The 23,443-nt window shown below is 36.1% G+C and overlaps 1 protein-coding gene across 1 annotated transcript; it reads right to left on the reverse strand.

Annotated features, from left to right (window-relative positions):
• Positions 1-4,213: 4,213 nt before the first annotated feature.
• Positions 4,214-20,268, reverse strand: VSTM2A (V-set and transmembrane domain containing 2A; the record flags this gene model as incomplete). The annotated part of the gene is made up of 2 exons (XM_010084553.1): positions 4,214-4,677; positions 19,932-20,268. Coding segments are annotated over 2 exons (426 nt in total), but the record flags the coding sequence as incomplete, so codon positions are not given.
• Between the last annotated feature and the right edge of the window lie 3,175 nt (positions 20,269-23,443).

Below are 23,443 nucleotides of genomic sequence, written 5' to 3' on the forward strand. Positions count from 1 at the left end.
TTGTCATTCATTATTACAGACAAATTTAACTTCTTTGCTCTTGTCTTCCTGTATTGTTTAGATGAAGAGCACTAGGAAAACTATGTATAATCTTTCAACTCTGCGAATGTATGTGCAAACTTTATGACTGTGAAATCAAATAAATCAATGTTGAGGAAGCTGAGAACAAGAGACTGAAGCCATTTATGGTGACTTGCACTAAGCAATTTACTTTATGCTTAGCATTGTTTAGCTAAGCTAATCATGGAATATTAACCTTTAAAAATTTATATTGCCAGCTATGTTGACCCCATTCTTGGTTCTTAATGCTTTTAGCTCTGTAAACAACATTTGACATTTACCAATAGTACTGTCAGGGACACATGTTTCCTTTTCCTTTTTTTGTGGAAGGAGTTGAAGACTGGCATCAGTCCAGTCTTTTTTATGATGACATAATTATAGAGATCATTAGAAGTTAAATGTTTAACACTGAAAAAATATTAGGGAAGCGTTCAAATTTTTGCAGTGGCCACTGTCTCCTCATTTTATTTGAAAAAAGCAAAAAAAACTTTAAAGAATAAATGTGATAAAAACTGTTTCTAGTGTGTATTCTGATCCTAAATCCTAGTAGCACTGAATTGCGTGCATAGGAATGAACCTCCAAGCAGTCCTACTGCTTTTGCTGTGATGCCTCATAAGCTTATACCTACTTCTGATCTTGCCTTTGGGTAGTGCTGGAGTATACATTTTCAGCATTGAAAATGAAAAAGAAATAACAACAATTCATGATAGATTCAGTGTTTACCATTCAGATTTTCTAGTACCTTTCTTAACAGGAGTTCTGAGGAACAAACAGTCAATCTTAAATTAGTCTGCCATGCTTTTTTAAGCATGGGTCTGAGCACTCCTCCTGCTCCATAAATTTATTTGAAGAATCTACAAAAGGCATTTAAGAAAGTTCAAACATGTTAATGCAGCAACTTGCATGCATGAAGTTCCAGACATTAAAAGAACATGAGAGAAAATAATAAAAATACTACCATTGAAAAGAAGGAGAATTTGTGGGACAGGCTCTGCAGCAGTACTAATACTTGACAGTAGTACAAAAGTGCTATAGAATTCTTTTCATGTAATACAAAACCTGTCAATGACATTTAATGGAGCTGTAATATGTTTCTTTTAGCTTCACAAGTTATAACATCTCAGAGTGTGTGAGCTGTATTTAGATGGCATATACCTTGAAATAAAAAAAAAAAAAAGTGTTTCATACTCACCCATGTTTACTCTTCTATTAAAAAACAAAAACTGTTGGAGTAATCTGAAGAAAGTCAGATATACAATGAGACCTTGGGGACACCAAGTGAGAAGCACACGTCAGGTAAATTACCACCTCAAAACTTGATTATTTTTGTAGAAAGGTTAAGGACACTGAGAGATTTTGCCACTGCCAGATGCAAGTTGTCTTTTTAGATACCCAACTCAATGGAGCTTTTGAGGATATAATGAAGCCATTTTTCTCTCTAGTAGCATTAAATCCAAACTAGAAGTGGGCCAGGGCAGAAAATGGCAATAGTTTCATTCCTATACCACATATTAATCATAACTAAATTCTTAGGGAAAAGGGGGGTTACTGCAGCTTAACTTCCATTTTTAGAGTTTCTTGGAGCTTCAGGCAGATTCCTGGTTTGAAGAACGGCTGTTAAGACACAGCATTGAATTTAGAAATGCAATATTTGCTCCTGTTAGGAGATGTTGCTGCTGCATCCATACAGCTTGGCAGAAATTGTAAAGCTAAGCTCTAGATCTGCAGCCAGAAGAGTTGGACCAGACTCTTCTGAAGAATTTGAGTTTATGATCTTGGGAAGTGGGGAAGGAGGACAAATACTGTATCCCCTTAGCATCTCATGAAAGATTTAAAGGCTTTTCAAAAGTCCTACAGATTTCTTTTGTCCATTTTTTGCTGATACTTTTGAAAAAGAATAGCAGATCACAATATGGCACTTTCCTTGATAATGTCTTCTGAGTTGTACCACACTAGTCCGAATGGTCTAGAATTCCGCTTTTAATTTCAGCTGGTTCTTTAATCTTACTTCCTAGTATATGGTGGTTTATATCTAGGCAACTAACAGCATAAAGCAAAACACAGTATCAGTTTAATATTGTAATCAGAGGCTAACTTTAACAATGTGAGGCTAAACTGCTTCTGAGAAATGCTATATATCAGTGCAGGATGTCTATATAACTGTGTACATACAGATTATTCATACAGGATATATGTATACAGTAAACATATGAAACATGTGTGATGTTAAGCATTTGGTTCCAGTTAAGAACAATGGAAACTGAGGTTCCCAAACTCCACACAGGAGATTATCACAGCATCCAGTCATAGACATCTGTTTCACGGGGAAAATGTAACCTTTTCTCCAGAGCTCTAAAAGTTTGGTTCCATAGGTGTGTTCAGAAAATGAGACTTGGATCCACAATATTGCTTTTGACTCAGAGCACTTTAATGGGGTCTGTTTCTATTTTCTTTGTCAGTAGGCTGATAAACTGTTGTTACTATGGAGCAAAACCTTTTCAATACACAATATTCCTAGCGAATCATTAATGCTATGTTGAAATAAAAGAACTTTTTCCCTTTTTCTCCTGACAGTTATTCATGATTTGTCTGTATTAGACCAAATTTCTACTCTCTTTGTTACTGCTGAGACTTTTCTAAAACCAAAGAAAAACTGACTATTCCCAAGCTTATAGTACAAACAGTATTGTTAAGGAAAAAAAGATTTGCACAGAGATGTTATCCTCTTCCAAAGCGTGTGTTACACTTTGATTCTACACTACTATTTATTCTTTCTCCTTTGAAATAAATGGGCAATACTTCAGATTTACAAGCATTTTCAAATAAAACGCTGGGCCTGCAGGCCATGGACTAGTAAGATGCTAAACATACTTTTTTACTTCCTTCTACATTACTTAAAAAATGCAGAGAAATCACACAGCTGACCACACTGCAGCTACTTAATGCTGCTGTAAATAGATCATAACAAGCATGTGGTATATGTGGTTGTCTGTGCTGATAAATGAAGGGGTGTGGATTGTTCAGCATCAGGGGAAGGAAGGGAACAAGAAAAAGATCTTTCCTGATTGCAGCTGCAAATGGTAACAATTTTTCCTTCCTGCATTAATGAATGTAATTCATGTAATGCATATTACTTCCTTCAACAGCAAAATTATCACATACAATTCACAGACATAAAGTATTTTAATTAAGAATATCAATGAGTCATGACAATCCACTTTCAGAAAAAGCAAAGAAAGACACTTCTTTGGTCATGTAGAAGGAGCTGTGATGACAATATAGTTTATCAGTGTAAAAAATTCACTTTTCTAAAACTCTTTAACAAAAGACTATCCCTTAAACTATATTCTGTTTTATTTGTCTGTTTTCCCCTTTTAACCTTCCTTTACATGGAGAATTTGACTGCAGACCTGCATTTTACAGTCTCTAGCATTTCAGCCTCTATAAACATGACAAATTAAAAGAGCTTTCAGCATCTGAACTCCAACACAACATACACAAAACTAAAATAATTCGTTGTCTAGAGACCATAACAAATTTTAATGTGCATTTACAGAGTAAACAGAGGGCTGAAAGGAGTCAAACCAGTGAAGTGAAGGTGTGTATTACAAAATCCACACAGTACTTAATTACAAACTAAAAAGTAATGTTTTGTCGAAAAAGGAAATAAAGATGTGTATTGGTGGCACGACATATAGATATTATTAAAAACTGGCTTGCATGAGGACCAAAGTATGTCTACTCTGAAGTTATATCACACAGACCGTAAGCAATTTACAGAATTTAAGTTAGTTTTGCATATACAGGAGTTGCAAAATTAGAGAAAACACACTGAAATATAGAATGCACACACAAAAAAATGATATATATATATAAACCTCCACGCAATCATCAGGGGTTGGCCTAAGTCAGTAATTGGCACCATTGAACAAGAAACAAACAAAAAAAGACAGGAAAAAAACCACAAGGGAAAAAGAATAATAAAAAACCCCAAACAACTCAAAAGAAAAATATCTTCATTTGTTTTTCATTTGTTTTCCAGAAACAATGTCCTCTAGTCTGCTTAGCTGCATTTTAGATTTTTTTTCCTCTCTATTCCTCATGCAAAAAAAAAAAAAAAGGGTAAAGTTAGTGGTGTTTTATTGGGGTCGATGTTGAATCACTATATTTTGTTTCACTATTTGGCCTCTGTTTGCTTCCAGGCTGGAACACTTCTTTCAGTGTAGGAAATCAAATGTCATCCATGGTTAAGTCTGTAATAGCGATGACTTGCAGGCCAACCCCTGAGAAGTCAAAGATGAGGCTTCTCCTTGCTGAAAGAAAAGGAAACTAGGTCTTGCTCTTACAAAACGTATTATTACATCACAGTAGTTCTCTTCAAATAAATGATCAGTGATACGCCAAAGAAAATAAGATATATCAAGAAAACATGGTATCCTCTTCTTTTTATAATATTTATTTATTTGTATATTTTATTTAGTATTTTTTGTTTGTACTTCCTGAAGAAGGTGCTCCTTGTGTAGAGATTTAGAGTACATTGGGTGCAGAGTGGTGGTTGGAGGTTAGGGTCAACTTTGCTGTCCGCTCCGTGGATTTTACAGGCGATTTGCTCTTTGCTTTAAGAAGAGAAAGTGATATTGGAAAAAGTCAGCACTTTTAGATTAAAGCAAAGCACCCTTCACAAAGCCACAAACAAGAAGCAGGACAGAAAGTCCATGGCTTGTAGCTATCCTCGCACCTGCGGAAGAAGTTATAAGATATTCGCTCATCTTGCAGATTTCCAATGCTCCTTATAAGGCTGTTTTAAACACATACATTTATATATTTAATTAGCTCGCCAGGTTGGCTCTGGTGCCCATGAATGTCTTGGCATGCACTGCAAATAACAACACATACAAAGTATTTCAGTCCCAGGGAGGTTTTTTTTTTTGCTGTTGCTTTGCTTTGCTTTTGTTTCCTGTCTGTCTTTTTAAACAACATTATCCAGCAAAACCATATACCAAGAGGAACAAACCCAAAAACCTTACACCTCAGAATGTTCTTTACAAAATAATTTCCAGCATCACATCATTGACTACTAACCAAAACCTCTTCTAATGCCTAAAGAGTGTTTTCTTGTAAAACGGAGGAGATACTGCAAATGGCTGTGCTATTTACAAGGGGGAAACATAATACTAAAAGTTTTGGGGTATTTATTTTTGAGAAATTATATTTTCTGAGCTTTTTTTTTCCTTTTCAAAAAGCTGTAAAAACAATGGTACATATCATTATTTCTAAAAACATAACTTTATATTTTAAGTACATTATCAGAATAAAAATATTCAGAACTAGACTAATTAAACTGAAACGTTCTCACACCAAGAACATGAGTATGTAGATGTCTTACATACCAAGTAGCAGTGCTTGATAACTCCCTATATCATAAAGAATTACATTCAGAACTTCAAACATATTACTTGAGGTGAAATTTGGTTACACTGTAAAGTTCCAATTATAACAGGTTAATGCATGATTAATAGACTTCATAGCTGTGTTGTAGAGTTGAAAAGGATGAATGTTATTGATAGTTACAGGTATCAATTCTATAACAAAATAATAATGGTGTTATAAGCAGTCCATGATAATTTTGGACTTTTAATAACTGGTTATTTTTAAAAAAAATATTAATCATGTATAAGCAATTTCTGTAAAGAACTTAATATTAAACTGAATTATAGATTCCACTGCAGCCCCAAAAAGCATATTTATCTTCTCATCAAGAATATGCACAATGAAAGCAAGAAGAACTCAAGGCAAATGCTAATTTTTTAAAGTTTTCAGATATTTATCAATAAAACATTTCTCTGTGTCTGCTAACTCTGTTTATAAGTGTAGCAAGAAGTATTTCTGTTCCTGTCTTTAGTAAATTTTTCCCTTAAAAAAAGAGGATTAAACTAAATCCTGAATCTCTGAACACTGCTTCCTTTTGTAAATACATAATGTGAGACGTTGCATACATAGTAGTTGCCATAAAAGACTTTTAGTCCTCTGTCACATACACAAGAGCTTCTGAGTAACAGTGATATTTCAATTATCCATGTGTGAGTTGAATTTCTAAATTAATATTACCTTTTAAATGGAAAAATGTCTAAAAGACATTACTAAGATTTTCAAAGTCCAAGGGAACTCTGAGCTTAATTCTTACTGCGTGTAGACAGGAGTGAAAAGTCTACTCTTGCCCATCTGATAATGCTAGCCTACCTGGATTATGCTGCAGTTGTTTGCTGGGCTTCTCAAAACACTTGTTCTGTATTAGGAACAAGCAAACACACAAGCAAATTTGATGTAAATTCTTCCTGTGGGTTGTTCTCATACAGGTAGTACTTACAAGCTTGTCCCCAAGGGTCTAGTTCAATTTCTGGTTTTGGTTTTATTGCGGCACGGCTTTGTTCTCGCTTTTATATAAGGTATAAAATCTGCCATTTGACAGATTTTTATAAAAGCTTTTATTTCCATAACTAGATTAGCATAACTTACTTAGAACTGTTGCTAGCGATAGGTCATTTCATGATGCATTGAATTATTTTCATTTGGTTTATTCTACTTAAATATTTTTTTTTAATTGAACTAGAGAAATATACTGCTCAAGACAATTCTAAAGAGATTTTTGGAGATACATTTCATCTGCACAAAGTATGTACCGTGTAAATAAGGATAAATACTCAGAAGAGTCTCATGGACATTTTTAAAAGAGCTTTTTTAACTATTCATGGCATTATAATTTGAGAATTTGAAAACTGTAATGTGTGGAAGAGAAAAAATATGATAAAAAATAGATTTGACTTAAACTATTTAACAGTGGGAAAAGCAGTACCACAATATTTGCAGGCAATACATTCTTTGATTTTTGTTTTGTTTTGCTTTTTTTCAATACAACAATCTGTAAATCCCCAAATTAGGGGTCATGTATCGCACACACATGATAATATTTTTATTTACAGTGTTCAATCTCTTTATAAATCATGACCTCCTTCCAATTCATATCACTTGTTCTACGTGAATGTTCTTCTGTAAAGAGCAAATTTGTTTATTTTGCAAGGGATTTAGGTTAGTGCACATTCAGTAAATACAAGCTAAAGCAATACCGAACACAGAAAAAATTAGGGGAAATGCAACTAAAACAACTTCAGCTTCTAGGTGAAGGAAGACACTGTTAGGATTTTTGGAAATCACTGTCATAAATAGTGTCCTCTGCATGGTTTCAGGAAGTGATTAGTATATTCTAACGTCATATCAGGTCTGTATTTACCAGCTTAATAGTTTTCAAAATGTTGTCTAACACAAACTGATACATTTTCAGTAATATATCAACCCCAATAAAATTGACTTGCAATATACAGTGACATATATGACTATTAGGTGCACTTTCATCTTTTCAGTGATTCTTTATGAAATACAATTGGGGTTTAAATATCTCAGGTTTTGTTTTTTTGTTTTGTTTTGTTTTGCTTTGCTTTGCTTTGTTTTTCTGGAGAGTGTAAAAGAACTGTATTTTTTGTCTCATGAACCCAAGTATTTCTTTAGATTTTTAAAGGGTGAAAGCTGAAAATACAGAATAATAACATAACAAAACCGAAAGCAACCTTATTTAGATTTTTTCCTTTTTCTATTCTGTCATATTTGCTCCTATTCTATTATTTTTATTTCCATCTCAATAAAGGATAAATGACCAGAAAGTTAGAAATTTCCATTCTGACTGTGAATATAAATGTTGTAGGGTGTTTAAATCAGAGCTTTACTTTCACTATTTTTGGACTTAAGTTAGACATGAAGTGCAGATCAGAATCCAAATCCAAATGTCTCAAAAATACAGAGTATCCAAATTCAGAGTTTTTATGAAGATGTGGTTTTGGTGTACGGTTCTGACCAGGACTTAAGTAGCATAATTGGAACCGTGAGCATGGTAACATAAGTAAAAACATGTCGATCTGTTTGTGGATTTGCTAAATCAGTTACTTATTTCCCTACCATTTCTAACATTATTTTCTAACTAACATAATGAGAGCTAAAAGAAATTTTATTGCAGGTCAAGAACACTGGGCAAAGCTGGGCTACAATTATGTTACCCTCAAAGACAGTAACGTGGAAGAAGGGCAGTAGTATGTATGCATATATTATTTCCACATTATTAATTAAACTCTACTTCATGTGTGGGTCAGGGATTCTCACATTTTTGGATCCACTGGATCCACTGGGATTCTTCCTGTGAGATGTAAATGCCCATGTGTTGTCTTGTTTCCTGCCACTGGCATACATCCAAAAGAGCAAATGTCCGTGAAATACTTGGCCTTTTCCTGTAAACAAATGCTGTATTGCCAAAGGCATGTGATCATGAGATATGTTTCTCTGCAGCACCATGAAAAAGTATTTCATGCCATTAAACACATTAAAACTGATTGATTCAAACATGGGGTTTACTTAAATGCTAGGAAAACAGAAAAAAATAGCAATAAATAATTGTGATCTTAGTGTTTAAAGTAATAAAATAATCTCTGTCACAAATGCTGAACCATATTTCATGGCTCATAGTGTATGGACCAAAGAGCTAAACATCAATTTTTTTCTGTTAATGAGTTTAAGTTTAGAGCATCTAAGCATAAAATAAAGCCAGCAGAAGTTATAAAATGTTAGAAAACCCTAAGTGATCAAAAAACTAGTTACTCATTGCATGCCTGAATTACTTGCTTTCACTATGATATTGATCAGAAAAAAAATTTCTGCAAAAATGCATGAGATTTAGGATGCAAGCAGAGAAAAGCAAATGGTGGTGTCATAATTGTGTCCATTTATTTTTCACAACTGGACAAAACACTGATTTGTAAACTAAGCAGCTGTCTCAGGCCCTACAGTTTTAGCATTCCCTATTTGTAAGAGTACCTTACATGGTTAACTACCTTGGATCTCAAGCAGTTTGCTTCAGGGTTTCAAGTTTAGCACCTTTGGCACTCCTTCTGCTTGCTAAAGTTTGAGAGATCTCTGGGATGTAATAGCCTCCTGCACTCTAAGCCTCAATACCTGCCAGAGCCTCTGAAAACTGGATTCTTACAGTTAACACTTACAATGAGTAGTGTATTGTCATATAAATAACAGAAGAATGTGTCAATTCAACAGCACTGCTTTAATATTTTACTAAACGTGTCAGTTTAGTGAGGGTATCCTTGAGTTTCCTTTAATTAGTAAGCCACTGATCACAAGGGAAGACTAATGCCTGTGTAGAGTCCTGGTTTTGTGCTGACCAGTACAGGGGAAATACATCCAGTCACCCAGAAGTCCATCCCAGATTTTCTGTGTGTATTACATGATACCAAAATATCCCTGCATATATATGTGGGTGATATATATTCAACTTGTGCTGAATATGAGTTAATTTTGTTGTGCTACTGGTTTCTGAAATCACAGAGGTGATTTCTTTGAAGTTTCCTTTTTCAGGAATTAGTGCCGATATTTTCCATCTTTAAGTGCCTGGTTTGCTGTTTTGCAACACTTGGCTTTGCTTTATAGTGTTAGATTTGAAACAGCCTTCTTGTCAAATTTCACATGTTCAGCCAAGGAGTTCTTGATGTCTCTGAGTTGTTCAATGGCTGTACAACTATGATTACTTCCATCATGGCATATTTGTTATATTGTGGAAGCTTTTTTGTCTTGATACTCAGACTTCGTTAACTGACTTTCTTTTCTTAGGAGGTTGGCATTCTGCCTACCTGGGGTTCTCGGTCACAAATGATCAGGCATCAGACATTTGTAGCAGATACGCTAATCCTCTTCCTCCCTGCAGTTGGTGTTTGAGCCTGAAAAGTTTTAAAGTTTCTTTTTTTTTTCTGGATTTGTTTGGGTTTTTTTTTTTTTTACATTGAATATCTCTTCACATGTATAAGTAATGCTTTGACTTCAGCTGTTTCTACTTCAGTGAGAGAGTACTTTTGGGGAAAAGGTTTGTTAAGAGAGGTGTTGGCAAATGGTTTGTGAAACACCAGTGTTAGCTATTTAAATAAAACTAGTGTGAAAAGCAGTCCAATATCCAGTGCCCACTGCAACAGTTAAAAGCTGAGGGGGAGGGGGGCAAGCTCAAGCAAATGCAGGCCCTAAATTTGTTAATTGGTGTTGTTCGAGAACCACCAGCAACATGCTTTATGACTGCTTTTATCATCAGTGGACACCTTTCTCTCTCATCTTATCTCTGAAAACCACAGATATAAAATGACTTAGACTTTTTTTAATGTGTGACAGAAAATATATAAACCAGTGGATTTCTATTTATCTGTATGAAATGGCTGATTCCAAAGTAAATGCATTTTTTTATGACTGTCCCGTGGTAACTCATCATCATCCATTTACTGCACATAGTTGTGCCCCATCCTGAAGGAAGGCAGGAACTTAGGTTGTTAACAATAATTCTTCTTGAATTGACTCTTGTTAGTAACCAGCTTCTGCTGTTCTAAATAAACATGGCTCCAGCACAAATTGCTCAGAATTTTTGTAATATGTATAAATGTGTGTATATTTGATACATGCCACATTGTAATTAAACTGTTAACAGAGCCATTTCTGAACAATACCATAAAGTTGAAGCAAGTGTTTTATTTGAAGAAAAATACAATTGAGCTAATCTTTTTCCTCCTGTGCTTTTTGCATCCTGTTCATCCTTTCATCTATCAGAATAAAATCTTAAGTGGGATGATACTTAATATTACTCTATCAGCTTCAACAGCACTGTCATGCCAAGAAAAACATACACAAAGAGGGTTATTATAACACAGACAGAAGGAAAATTATCCTTCTTTGTAAATATTTCAGCATGAGATATTCAATCCCTTTTTTCATTTTTCACACCTGACACTGCTTATGCTTATGTTTGACATACAGTCAACCTGATCTATTTATACCATTTATATCAGAGCTACTTTCATGGAACTCAGCAAAGCTCCCGTCTATCTGTACCCATCTGACTGGATGAGTCTGTTTTCTTCTGTTTCATTCCTAGATGGTGTTTTGAGGCAGAGACCATTCTTCTGATCCTTTGTTTGCCTCGTGGGTAATGCAGTTGTTACAGAGATTAGAACAATGCCTCTGACTAACAGAACATGCTATGGGCTATGACTCACGAGCTCTTAATGGTTTTAGCTGGAACAGTTTAAGATGATAGTGCCTCCATCTCTCTACCTCCAACTCTTATGGAAATTAAACCCACAATAGTAGAAATCATACAAGCAAAACCCATGCCATCTCTTCGTCTATCTCAATTTAACAACCCAATGTTTTAGTTTAACAGCTGTCATAGAGGCTTAACACCATGAACTGGGACTGCTGAGGAGCGGGCACATATTTCCTTCCGCCATCCAGGTTTGGGGCCATAACTTCTAACTGGGGCAAGACAGAAACTTTGGGTGGCAACATTTTAAACTGTGAGATCTAAATCAGAGTTCACAAGACAAAGCCTTCATCCTTGCTATTACTGTGATACAAATACAAAAATACAACTTTATCACTCCTATGACCCCTACTTTATCACCCCTATAACCCCTGCACCAGTTCAAAAATGGTAGATTGTGAGAATGAAGCTTGAAGTAACTGTGGTCTGTCCTCTATTAATTCTATCTCCTTCACATTCTGTATTGATGAATTTTTCTACTTTTATTTTACACTTTTTTACCTTTCTCATTACAGTTCTGAGATGTGGGATCACTCGTAATCATGAAATGCCATTCAACATTATTCAAAAACTTTTCAGGTACAAGATGGTCACTAATCAGTACATACTGTACACATGTGAATAATTCAATAGTGTACAAAATAGGTAATTGACCTGTTATCTTATCAGAGTTTCAGACAGGCACAATGCTATGTAGTGAAACATTCTCAAATAGTATTATTTTACTAAAAGGCTTTGCACCATCTGATTGTCTATTTCTCTGTGAGACCTACTGCTAGTTCTTGGTTTCATAATTGATTTATTATCGCTCCTTGAAAAAACATCTTGCCCTTTTAACTGTTTTGTTGGTTGCACAGAATGAACTGGAGATGGATACATCATCTTCTGTAGTCATGTGGAAGTCACTTTTACAGTCATTATAGCCCTATGGCTGTGATTTGGTGGCCAAAAGCCTCAGTCAGTGTCATGGGCAGCAGCAGCAGCTGAGCGAATAACAGCAGTAGAAACGGGTCTGACAGTAGAAAGTAGCATCCAGATTTGCTATCTGTATTTTTGTTGCTGTTGATGAACACACAGATTATATGTGTAAAGCACTGGGAATGCTGTCTGTGGCAGTAAACTTGCACATTTTTATTATTCTCAGCACATTAGGCAGCTTTGTTCCAAGACAATAGCATTTGTCAGTGGGTGGGAGAACAAACTTCAGTGAGGTTGATCAGACTGGAACACCCACACACAAACAGGACAGCAAGTTGCACTGCCAAAAAGTATGATGACAACTTCCTTACCATAAGGTAAAATGAAAGGTTTGGAGCAAAGTCTTCTCTTTACAAGGCCAGCAGAAAGATCATCAGCTGCTCCTTAAATGACATCTGGCTTTATCATCAGCAAAGCAGGATTAATTGATTATATCTGTAGTTGTAAAGGTTATGTGTCTGGAACATCTTTGAAGCTCAGGAATCATTTAAATCAAATGGAAAAGTCCCTGTCCAGAGAATAAGAAAATACTAAGAGTGTTGAGCTTTCTAAGCTAGTTTGGCCTAAGGTTTCATAGGTACACACAAGAAAAAGGTTGATTAAAGTTAAAGAAAAAACACACAAAAAACTTGAAGCAACAAAGCCCACTACTGAGAATGTACTGAATCTGAATGAGCTGAGAATAGCAGTTTTTCAGATATTTTCCTTCCCTTCATTCTGCTCCCAGACAGCTTCACTGCCCTAAGCTTCTTTAGATGGTACAAGCTGGAAAAATCTTAGATTCTTCTTATAATTCACTCTCAATAGATAGAAGATAATTGTCTTCATCCTCATTCTTGAGACAAATTTTTCACTATTGTAAATTAATGCCATTCTTTTGGCTTCAGCAGAGTTGTATCCATTCCATCCAGCAGATAATTCTTTCCATTCTTTTTGATTTTAAGTCATGCAAAGGATTTTCATAATGAAGTAAGGCACTATAGACAGGAAGCTTCTTGTCTGAACTTGTCTGAAACAAGCAAAAAATGTCCTCGGCTTTGCTCTATGTGTGTTGAGTAACAAATGTGTTGTGTTCTGAAGCAAGGAAATCCCATCAGTTATTTCAAGAACAAGCCCTATCACATATGCTGCAATCTCTGATGACCCAGTGCAAGCTGCCTGATTCTGTAGCAATGAAAATCAATTTGAGCGAACTGACAAACAACTCATAAACAGCTTTTTCCCCTCTGTTTTTTTCTTCCTTCCTTTTCTTCTCCTTCCTTACTAACTGTGTGTCCCATCTGCAATCTTTCTGGTGGTTAATTACCCAAAAAAGTTATATCAGACATGCAGAACAGAATGATTGTGATTCTGCTACTCAGGGCACTCTTGTGGTGTCCCCCACCAGATCTTTATACATCAGTTTTGTGCTAAAGGTGAGGTGAGTCTGAAAGGCTGCTTTTAAATAGCTAAAAGAAAGGAAGAAACGTGATTAACTGCATATACAGCAATGACAGATGGATAGTGAAATATAATGGTAAGGTCATTAAAAGAATAGGAAAGATCTCAATATACATAAACAAAATGTAGATGGAGAAAGGGCAAAATGAGTTTCTTAAACTTTGCACATTTAGTTCCTGCTATGTCTGTCCCCTGGATTGCCTTCACAGGAGGCAAATATGCAGTGCAGCATCCAAAGGCAGTTTTCCATGTCTTTATTCACATTTAGTCCCTGCTATGTCTGTCCCCACTACTTCTGGATTGCCTTCACAGGAGGCAAATATGCAGTGCAGCATCCAAAGGCAGTTTTCCATGTCTTTATTCATATAACCTGTATGGTATCTGAAAAATAAATTACTCAAGAGTAGTCCAGGCTATATCTGAATAATGAAAATGGAAATCTGCCATGGAGTCCCCTTTCCTGTAGTAGGCTGTTTCTAATATGTCATTACGTGCTTTCTCAAATTCCCTCTTACCCCTACTTGTGATTAGCTAAGGCTGTTTAACATTTCTTTCCAAACACCATCACTCTTACAGGAATATGAGTTACAATGGAGATATAATGTGTTTAAGGACAGAATCCATTATTGCCTCAACAAATCTGAAAAGACCATGATTTTCTTCTATGATTCAGTATTAATACTTAAGCATGGCCATAGCTAAGGATAAAAACAATATCTCTGATTTCAGAGAGGATATGTTTGAAACTAAGCATACCCAGTACTCAGTCTGGCATGGGTGTGTGGGAATGAAAAACTGATAAAACTTGAAGAACAACAAAAATGAACACTTATTGACTGGTGAGTGCTTTCTCTTCTTAGTTCTTGAACCAGTGTTTTTGTAAGAGGAATAGAAATTATTAGAAAGGTGTCAGGAGTGTAGTATCAGTGATTGACAATGGCAGTGAGGAATGGTTACAAAAAGTAGATATCATTTTGCCTGTGCCAAGTGTTAGAACTGCAGACCCCTCGAAAACAAGTTGTTTATTACTGGGTTCAGTTGGACTAAGCACTAGGAACAGAATTTTAATACTTGTATGCCTTTGGTTCTATCAGTAAGTGTGCGCATGTAAGAAATTAAGATATGGGTTTTTTGAAAGAAACATAAAGCACTATTGAGTTAATTCTGCAATGGAAATTCTGGCAAAAAAAAAAAAGAAAAAAAAAAAGAGGTTTAACTGCTGTTAAGACCTTGCTTTGTCAATGAAGCTACTTGAAGCAGATTAGCACTTCTCAGAAGATATTTACAGTTTCAAGGTCAACAACTAACTGGCTGATAGGGCTACATCAATTAATATGGTTAGAATTTATTGCATTATTTCAGGGAACATAAAAAAAAAGTGGAGTGGTTTCATTTCAGGAAGAGAGAATCAAAGTGTAAGTTTCAAGTAAAAACTAAGATTGTAGTGTATACAGGCATAAAATGTGATAGTCTTGCATTATCTTTTTGGAAGAATTTCTGAGAAAGGCTGAATAAAGTTTAGAACAAAAGAACAAAACTCTCATTTGGCTTTTGCTTTAATGTAGTCCTAAGGAAACAGAGACTTGACTTTTTGCTGTGCAACAATCATAGTAACGGTTCATGCCTTCCAGCCGTATGGGTACTTGCAGTTTCTAAAACAGCAGCTGCAAGAGCAGGAGTCTTTCTCTTTGTGAAGAAAGCAGTAATGTTGTCTGTTGCCTTGCTGGAGGCTAGCGCAGACATTTTGTACCTTCACTTTGAGAGGAGATGTAACATAAAAGAAAAAAAAATAACAGCACAGAAGTCGATTTATATCCCAGAAGATTCCAAATTGGACATAAAATTTGTACTTACAATAGGCTGATAATAGAAGATTCCTGGATTCTGTAGATAATAATGGAGGCTGGAAGGAATGTAATTGGTTTATCAGTATCAACAGACTGAAGAAATATATTTTCATCCTCTTCTTTTGCATTCATGCCTGATGATCAGTTTCTCAGTGTGATTTCTGATGCCAAGAATCCAGGTCATTCTGTCTTAGGTGAGGACGATCTTCTCCTTTGTGCTCCTTTTCAAGTCACTCACTGCAACTCTGCCATCATCACAGGGACAGTTTCTGCATGTAGTTAGGCCATTAGTTGAATTTGTTACTTCAGGAAAGAAAAAAAAGTTGCTAGAAATGTGCAGAGTCCATATGTAAGCAGACAGAAAATGGACCTAACATCACTTCTTCATTTGTAGCTGTTACCTCTTGAGTTCCCTGAGCCTGATCTTGAGTCTGAAAAGCAACTAACGGCTTTGAGCACTTTAATGGAACATTGGCAGAACAGGAAGAGTTTGGGGTTATGCATATTCTCAGCACATCACAGTCTGCAGCCCTTTGTGCTGCTATAAATGTTAAGTGACTTGAATGTAGGTAGCAGAGTTTGTCTAGATTTATATCCATGAAGCAGTGAGATTTGTTGTAGCCTGTAGATTATCTTCCTTTTACCTGAATTCACTGCAGCTCTTGGACCCCAGTTAACTGTAACATTTCTTAGAGTTACAAGTCTCTATGATAATTCTGTACTTTTACCTTTGGACTAAGATATGTCATTATGAATTATGCAGACAAAAAATGTCTGTCACTCCACCTACATAGGACATTTTCTGGATATATGCAGATTAGCCTGTCGAATTACTCAGATTCCTGTTAAACTGTGATAGTTTACTTCATTTGCTGCAGCCCATGAATATGAAAGGGTAAAGTTGTGTCGGGTTTGACTTCTGCTTTCCTGACTTTTTTGACTTTGAGGTAGACATTTAGTGCTTCTCAGTATCTTATCTGAAGACTGCCGTGGGAGATGTTCTCTTTAGCTCTTTCTTCCTATATTGAATCTCCATTACGCTAACAACAACAAATATCTTTTTTACACTCACACAGCATTTTTCAGAGCATCACAAAATGCTGAATGGACCTCATATCACTTTAATTTGTCAGCCCTGGATATATAGCTCCCTCATATTTATCACAGATATCCTTACTTTTGAGTAAAAGAGGAGAATGGCAGAAATATCTGTTTATTTGGGAAATGCTGATATATTAAAATGGAAGTGACTGTAAACTGCTTTTCTAGAGCTACCTATTAAATATCTATTTTTAAGAAATAAAATTCTGCAGTGTGCTTCAGGATAGGAGTTGAGTGTTATCTACCTTTCAAAAATAAATTTTGGGGACAAAACATTGATATAACCAATCTTTCTTATATTAGTAGATAAGTTCTTCAGAAATAGCTGAATACAGATTTCCCAATGATTTTGCAGTGTTCTGTTTCCCTCTGTTGTAAATGTATTTCACGATAGTCTGTGAGCATGGCAGTAAAATTTATTGCTAATAACCGTGCACCAGTTCTCTAATATTGGAGAATATTTGATACAATTGCCTGTGGTTAATAGTACTTCTCTCCTCAAACAGTATTGCTGAAGTCAAAGTATTACTCAACATGAACAAACACATTGCAATCACCCCCTATGTCTTTCAAATACAAACATGGTTAATAATGGTAAATTTGTATTCAACCATGTTTCTGTGTTCTAGGCTGGATGGACACATTGCTTATGTGTAATGTAATCACACAGAAGTCTTGTACATGCATATATAGTTAGCACAATGTTGAAGAAGGGAAGAGTTTCTCATTTGCCAGTTTAAGTAGACTGTTGATTCAATATCATAAAGACTACTGTTATGACACCTCCTTTCTGCTTTTCTGAGGCCACGCAACTGATGTCTCTCCTTCTTCAGTTGAAGTTGCTCCTCAAAGTTACAAAGAGCTAAAAACCCCCTGCCATGTGCTCCTGTGGGTATTTTTATCAGTGTAGAGTGAGCGTAAAATGGAGTGAAAAACCAAACCACACCACAGATGGAAAATCAGGCCCTGATTTTCTCAAGTAAAGGGAAGTAAATCTTGGTTCTCAAGAAATAAACTGATGTTCATCAAAAATATCGACAGTAATTACTGTGTAGCAAGTGACTGTTAAAATGAAATTAAGCCTAATATGGATTCCTGGTACACTCTTTGTTCCTTCAGTACATGAGTTTCACCTCTTAGGAATACAGCATTAGTCTGTGCTTCATCATAAAATAAATGAATTAAAAAACTAAATTATATTTTAATCTGTTTAATTTTTAAATAATTTATGGTTGGGATTGGAATTGTCTATATCTTCAGTAATTTTTGCTTTAGGAAAAAACTAGAGGTTACGTTTCTGTAGGGTTTGGGGTTTTTTTGTTTGGTTGGGTTTGGTGTTTTGTTTTTTGTTTTGGTTTTTTTTTTTTTTTTTTTTTTACAGGGACATTTCCATGTAATAACCTACCAGCTCTCAAATAACAAATGTTCAGAAATCAGGCAAGGCATTGCTTGGACTAAAAACATAAGCAATATTATGTAATGGTTATAAGCTGAAAGAGGGTAGATGTAGTTTACATATCAGGAAGAAACTTTTTACTGTGAGTGTGGTGAGGCACTGGAACAGGTTGCCCAGGGAAGTTGTGGATGCTCCATCCCTGGAGGTGTTCAAGGCCAGGCTGGATGAGGCTTTGAGCAACCTGGTCTAGTGGGAGGTGTCCCTGCCCATGGCAGGGGGGCTGGAACTTGATGATCTTTACGGTCCTTTCCAACCCAAACCATTCTATGACTCTATGATTCTATATATTCAAATATATCCAAAGTAATTTAGTGAATTATCTGTTCTGTGTACACTTTGACAGCAATGCAGTGTAGTCTGTAGCTACATATTTCATAAACTTGTGACTCTTTTAATTAATTTCACATAGAACTGAACAGAAATCTGCTACTTTGAAATGTGTGAGTCCAATGGAAAATAAGTGATAGATACATTTCTCTGAAAGGAAAGCCATGGTGGAATGAGGATTTTAAATCAATTGAAATATTTATTTTTTTCTAACAGCTTAAACATTTTTTTGGAAGAGCTGAAAAATGAAAGTGGCTCCATTTCAGGGAAAAAGAACTGAATGGAACTTTTAAATTAATCTAAAAAAGTGTATGCAGAGGTAAAATGGTAGTAGTATGTGCATCATCTTTTCTAATAACAGTAAGAATTTTCATATGAATAATCATATTGTTCCAATCTCTAATGAAATATATTTTCCTTGTAAACTTTTTTCCTAGTAGTATGCCGGTAAGATAAAAGTGATTTCACAACAGATGTGCTATGAAATTTGTTGTATTCCCAGTTTTGTTTTTGATGACATGACATTTTCTAGCAGGAAAATGATGCATCAGAACAAACTAGGTTAGCTTCCATTATATATTTTAATCTTGGTTTTGATCTCCTGCTTTCCATTGGGCTCTCAGTGTGAACAGAAGCCAGAAACCCTTAAACTTGTGTTTTGTTTTGTTTTCCAGAGGATTTTTGATCATTTACAACATGTCACAATTTTTTATACTGTCCATCTCTCTATTGCCATGGTACAGTGGTCAATGGTTGCACCTCCTGAATATTCATGTACCTTTTTGCATAACTGAATTTTACTGTATCAATGTAGAAAATGCACACTTCTATTGCTTGTGGGTTATTTATACAGTGCTGTGCAAAATCTCCCAAACAAAATGTGTAGTATGTTAATTTCTGCATGAGAGACAATTGAGGCTTTGCCGTTTTAGTGCTTGATTCAAAGCCAATGGTCAAGCAGCTGAAGATTACAAACCCATACTGTCTGACAAACCCATGGTCTTTCTAAAGCCTACACAATGGAGAAACAATCTGGTGTATCTAAGGTCTGCTTAGATTTAGAAGTTCTTTATGAAAATAAGATTAAAGTAGATTAATTTCGCCAAATGTTAGAGATACAAAAATTAGGTGACTGCTGTAAACTAACTTAGGAAGTAACACTTCTGGATGGGTGTTTTATTTAATTTGTTATTCACAGCCATCTTAAAATGAGATGAGTCATGCACTGACATGCCCTTCCCTCTCCACACACACAACAGGGAAAACTAAGCTTTGATTAGAGACCTAATCTTAGGTGGATAAAACCAGTAGAGATAAAATCCACGTATAAGAATTTAAGATTTGGCTTCTCTGCCCAGAAACTTATTCTTCAGGTTTTAGGAAGTAGGTAGCAGGAGGAATAGAGACAGAAAGAAGGAGGACTAAACGAGTGCCATACTCTTCCTAGTCATGATTCGTGGTTACCTTGTTGAGTTAGCCTCCTTTTACATGCTGGTAAGCAACCAAATGAAAGCTCAAAATGCTTTACCATACCTGATTGTGGACTTTGTTTGGGAATTTTGGCTGCTGCTTCAGGGCTGGAGGTGGCACGCACACGCTGATTGGCAGAGTTATGGATGCTACTTGGAACAGCTGCTGAGATATTTTTGCGAGGTTTCATGTCTTGCAACCACATTGGAGATGCCTCAAAAGCTTGCATTCGCCGAGAGTGGCTGTTAGCATTGACTTTGAGAAATGCCTGGGCCTTGTATTCCTGAAGGTCTCCATAGTTGGCATCGGTCACCCTGCACTCATACAAGCCTTCGTCCTTTTTCCTCACTTTTGAAATCTGCAGCTTGTGGGAGATGTCATTTCCTTGTACTTTCACTGTCTGGAAATTTCCCAGGGAAAAAAAAAAAAAAAAAAAGAAAAAAAAAGAAAATAAAAATGTTGTGAGGTAATCTTCTTTCTCTGGGAAGACTCTACCAGTGTAGAGCCTGTCCAGAGAAGTCAAGTGCCAAATTAATCAGTGGTGTGACTGTGCTTACTGAAGGGAAGTTGCATCAGGGCTGAATTATTTGTATTTATGAGGATGTCTGACATCTTCTTTCCAAAACAGTTTAGATGGTTTGTTTTGAAATGCTAATTTGCCTCAGACAAACATTCCAAACTACCATGCTCATTCCAATTAATTGCTTAAGATCATGAACATTCTTAATGAGCTTTCTTACATAAACCTAATATCTGTACACTTCATTGGTTAAACCTTTCCAGTTAGTTGGCTTTATTGAATAATTCAGTTTTTGAACTAGCGTATTGATGATTTTGTTGGAGATGTTTGCCAATATGTAAACTTCTTTAATAACAATTTATTAGATTATCTTGTAGTTTTCACTACACTGAAACTGCATATTTGACATTCAATTTGTCTCCTTCAGACGTGTTCAAACCTTTGTTATTTTTTTGTTTATTAACCATAACAACACATCTTGTGTCAGGTAGTTCCTTTTGTCTTGTTTGTGTAAGTGTGTACTTATTAGAAGTCATCTATCATTTCTGCAGCACGTATTCAAGTAGCATGTATTCAAGATAGCTTTAAAAGATGTCAGCTAAAATAAGACTCCTGATTTATTTTTAATTGCTTTTAATATCTGAGGGTAACATAACATATTTTTCTCTCACATAATTAAAACACACATGAGTAAATGATGCATCCCAAACTGTGTGATAGGTATTAAGATGCATTAGGAAAGGTAACACAAATTCCTTTCTGTATGTTCATCACTTTAGAGAATTTCTTTTTAATTGGCTATTACTCTCTGTCTGGATTAGTACCTGTTGCCCCACAGGAAGCCAGTTAAAAGGGATTCAGTGGGACAGAAAACTTCAGCTTTGAAGAACTCTTGAACCTGGTTTACTTCTACTATTACAGAAACACGGATGCAATTGTTGCTTTGTGTTGTATCAATGTCAGGCAATGAGGAAACATCAGGATGATGAATTTATGGTAGATCACAAAAATGGAGAACTGTTAGATTGAAAGTGGGCACGTGTTACTGGTGATTACACAACACACTGCTTCTGATAGTTTGGCATGCTGTAGTCACCAGTGTTGGCAAAGCACCTGTTTTGCCTGCTTGATAAATTGAAGAGCAACACTTGTGAATACATTATTGCTTTCAGGTACTGGATGGACTTTACAGCCTGTTGTGTTGCACCCAGCTCTGAATTTATGCTTGGCAAACTGAATTGAAAGTATGGATTGAATACTTTCAGGCGTAACATATGCAATACTAATTACACAGAAAATGCTGGATAGTTATTTAAACCATATTTAATAATAGTATATCTCTACTGAACAGCTCATATTCAGTAAAAGGATTAAATACATTTCATATGAATGGAAAGAGGATCTGTAGGTCATATTTTACCTTCATTTGCTCCCATGCAGTATTTGCAAAGCTAACAGTGTTGCATAGCACTAATGAAAAACAGAATTTGCTTTGGGTTTTGCATTTGAAACTTAGAAATTGTTGCAGTCAGCATGTATGCATGTTTTCCACTTATGCCTGATTATCGTTTAAAATGTTTATTATGTTTTACGTTTTCTTTAAAGAATTTACTAAATGCACCTAAAAAGGTTGCCCTCCTCTTCATGAAGATACTTTCCAGTAGTACTAAGGGAGACTGTGTGTGCCTTCAAGAAAGAAAAAAAGGAAGGCTACATTTGTAACAAGTATATTTAGACTGTCAACCTAATGTTGACTTTTTAATTGCAAATATAAAAGGTTTTATGCAAGCTTGTAAAAACACTGTATAAACACCCCATCGTGAATTATTACCATGAGATAAAGAGATTTTTAACTTGAAAGATGGGACAAGCTCTACAGCCTATGCCATGTCACGGATCTTATGGATAATTATGGGGATTTTGAATGAGCCTGTATTGATTGGGAATAAATCAGCTGCTATCACTATGTCTAGTGGAATAGTATCCAAAGACCATATGTGGGCCTCATTTGAAAGCAAGTCTACACATGTAACTGAAGATATGGTCCACGACACAAATAATTTACAGTGCGTGGTGAGAAATATCATAGGAAATGTAAGTATGGCTAGAACATTTATCATTTTGAATATGTATCTGAATTCTCACTTATAAATGCCCTTCACCTATATCTAGCTGCACTTTGACCTGAGGTAATTACTTGGTTAGTTATTTGTAGGCATCAAAGAGCAGAGGAGTAAAGGATTGAGCAGAGGAGTAAAGGATTGAGCAGAGGGGTAAAGGATTGAACAGAAATGATTCACCTCTTTCTGTTGCTGTTTTAAGCTTTGCTGGTACTTGCAGCCCTGGCTGCAGCTAAAAGGCACTTCCAAAGGGATTGTGTCTGAGAAAGAGAAAACCCCTTTGGGCTAATAAGGAATACTCATGCTGCAGTATCTGCTAAGTATCCATGTTCTTCCTCTGCAGTGAGCACCACACCACAACCACACCACCATGCATTTCTTGGGACACTGAGGAAGGAGGGTCTGAACTCTTCTTAGGTCAAGGGCTATGGCTGTGCCTTAGGATACGGGGTTGCTGAGGAAGGCATCCTTTCCCTAGACAAGGGTTGGAGCAACATTGCTCGTGATTTTGTTGAGAGAACATTCTGGTTTAATCTCCAAACGACAGATTGGTAACTGGCGTCAGAACCCCACTTTCCTAAGAAAGCTCCTCAGTGGCCAAGACTGGATATTACTCCCAAGAGTCTTATCCAAAGGCTTTCTGACCTTTTTTTCTGCCAGTGGATATGAACCTGGGAAAGCCTCTATTTAAATGGTTGCACACTCCACTGAGGGAAAGTGCAGCTTCACACACAAATTTCAGCCTTAAAACCATCTTTGGAGTGCTGAGGCAGGCTCAGCAATTGCCCAGGGTAAATAAAAACAAGAGGTAGAAGGACGGGTGCAGGCTGTCTGCCACACGGGCTGGAAACAGTCTGCCCCAGGTCTACGACCTGGGAGGCCGATGTCTTCGTGCCCAGGGGTCCCCGGGGGTGTGGTCTGCGTGGCGCCGGACT

This window comes from Pterocles gutturalis, unplaced genomic scaffold (assembly GCF_000699245.1).
Source record: "Pterocles gutturalis isolate BGI_N339 unplaced genomic scaffold, ASM69924v1 scaffold835, whole genome shotgun sequence".
Classification (NCBI taxonomy): Eukaryota; Metazoa; Chordata; class Aves; order Pterocliformes; family Pteroclidae; genus Pterocles; species Pterocles gutturalis.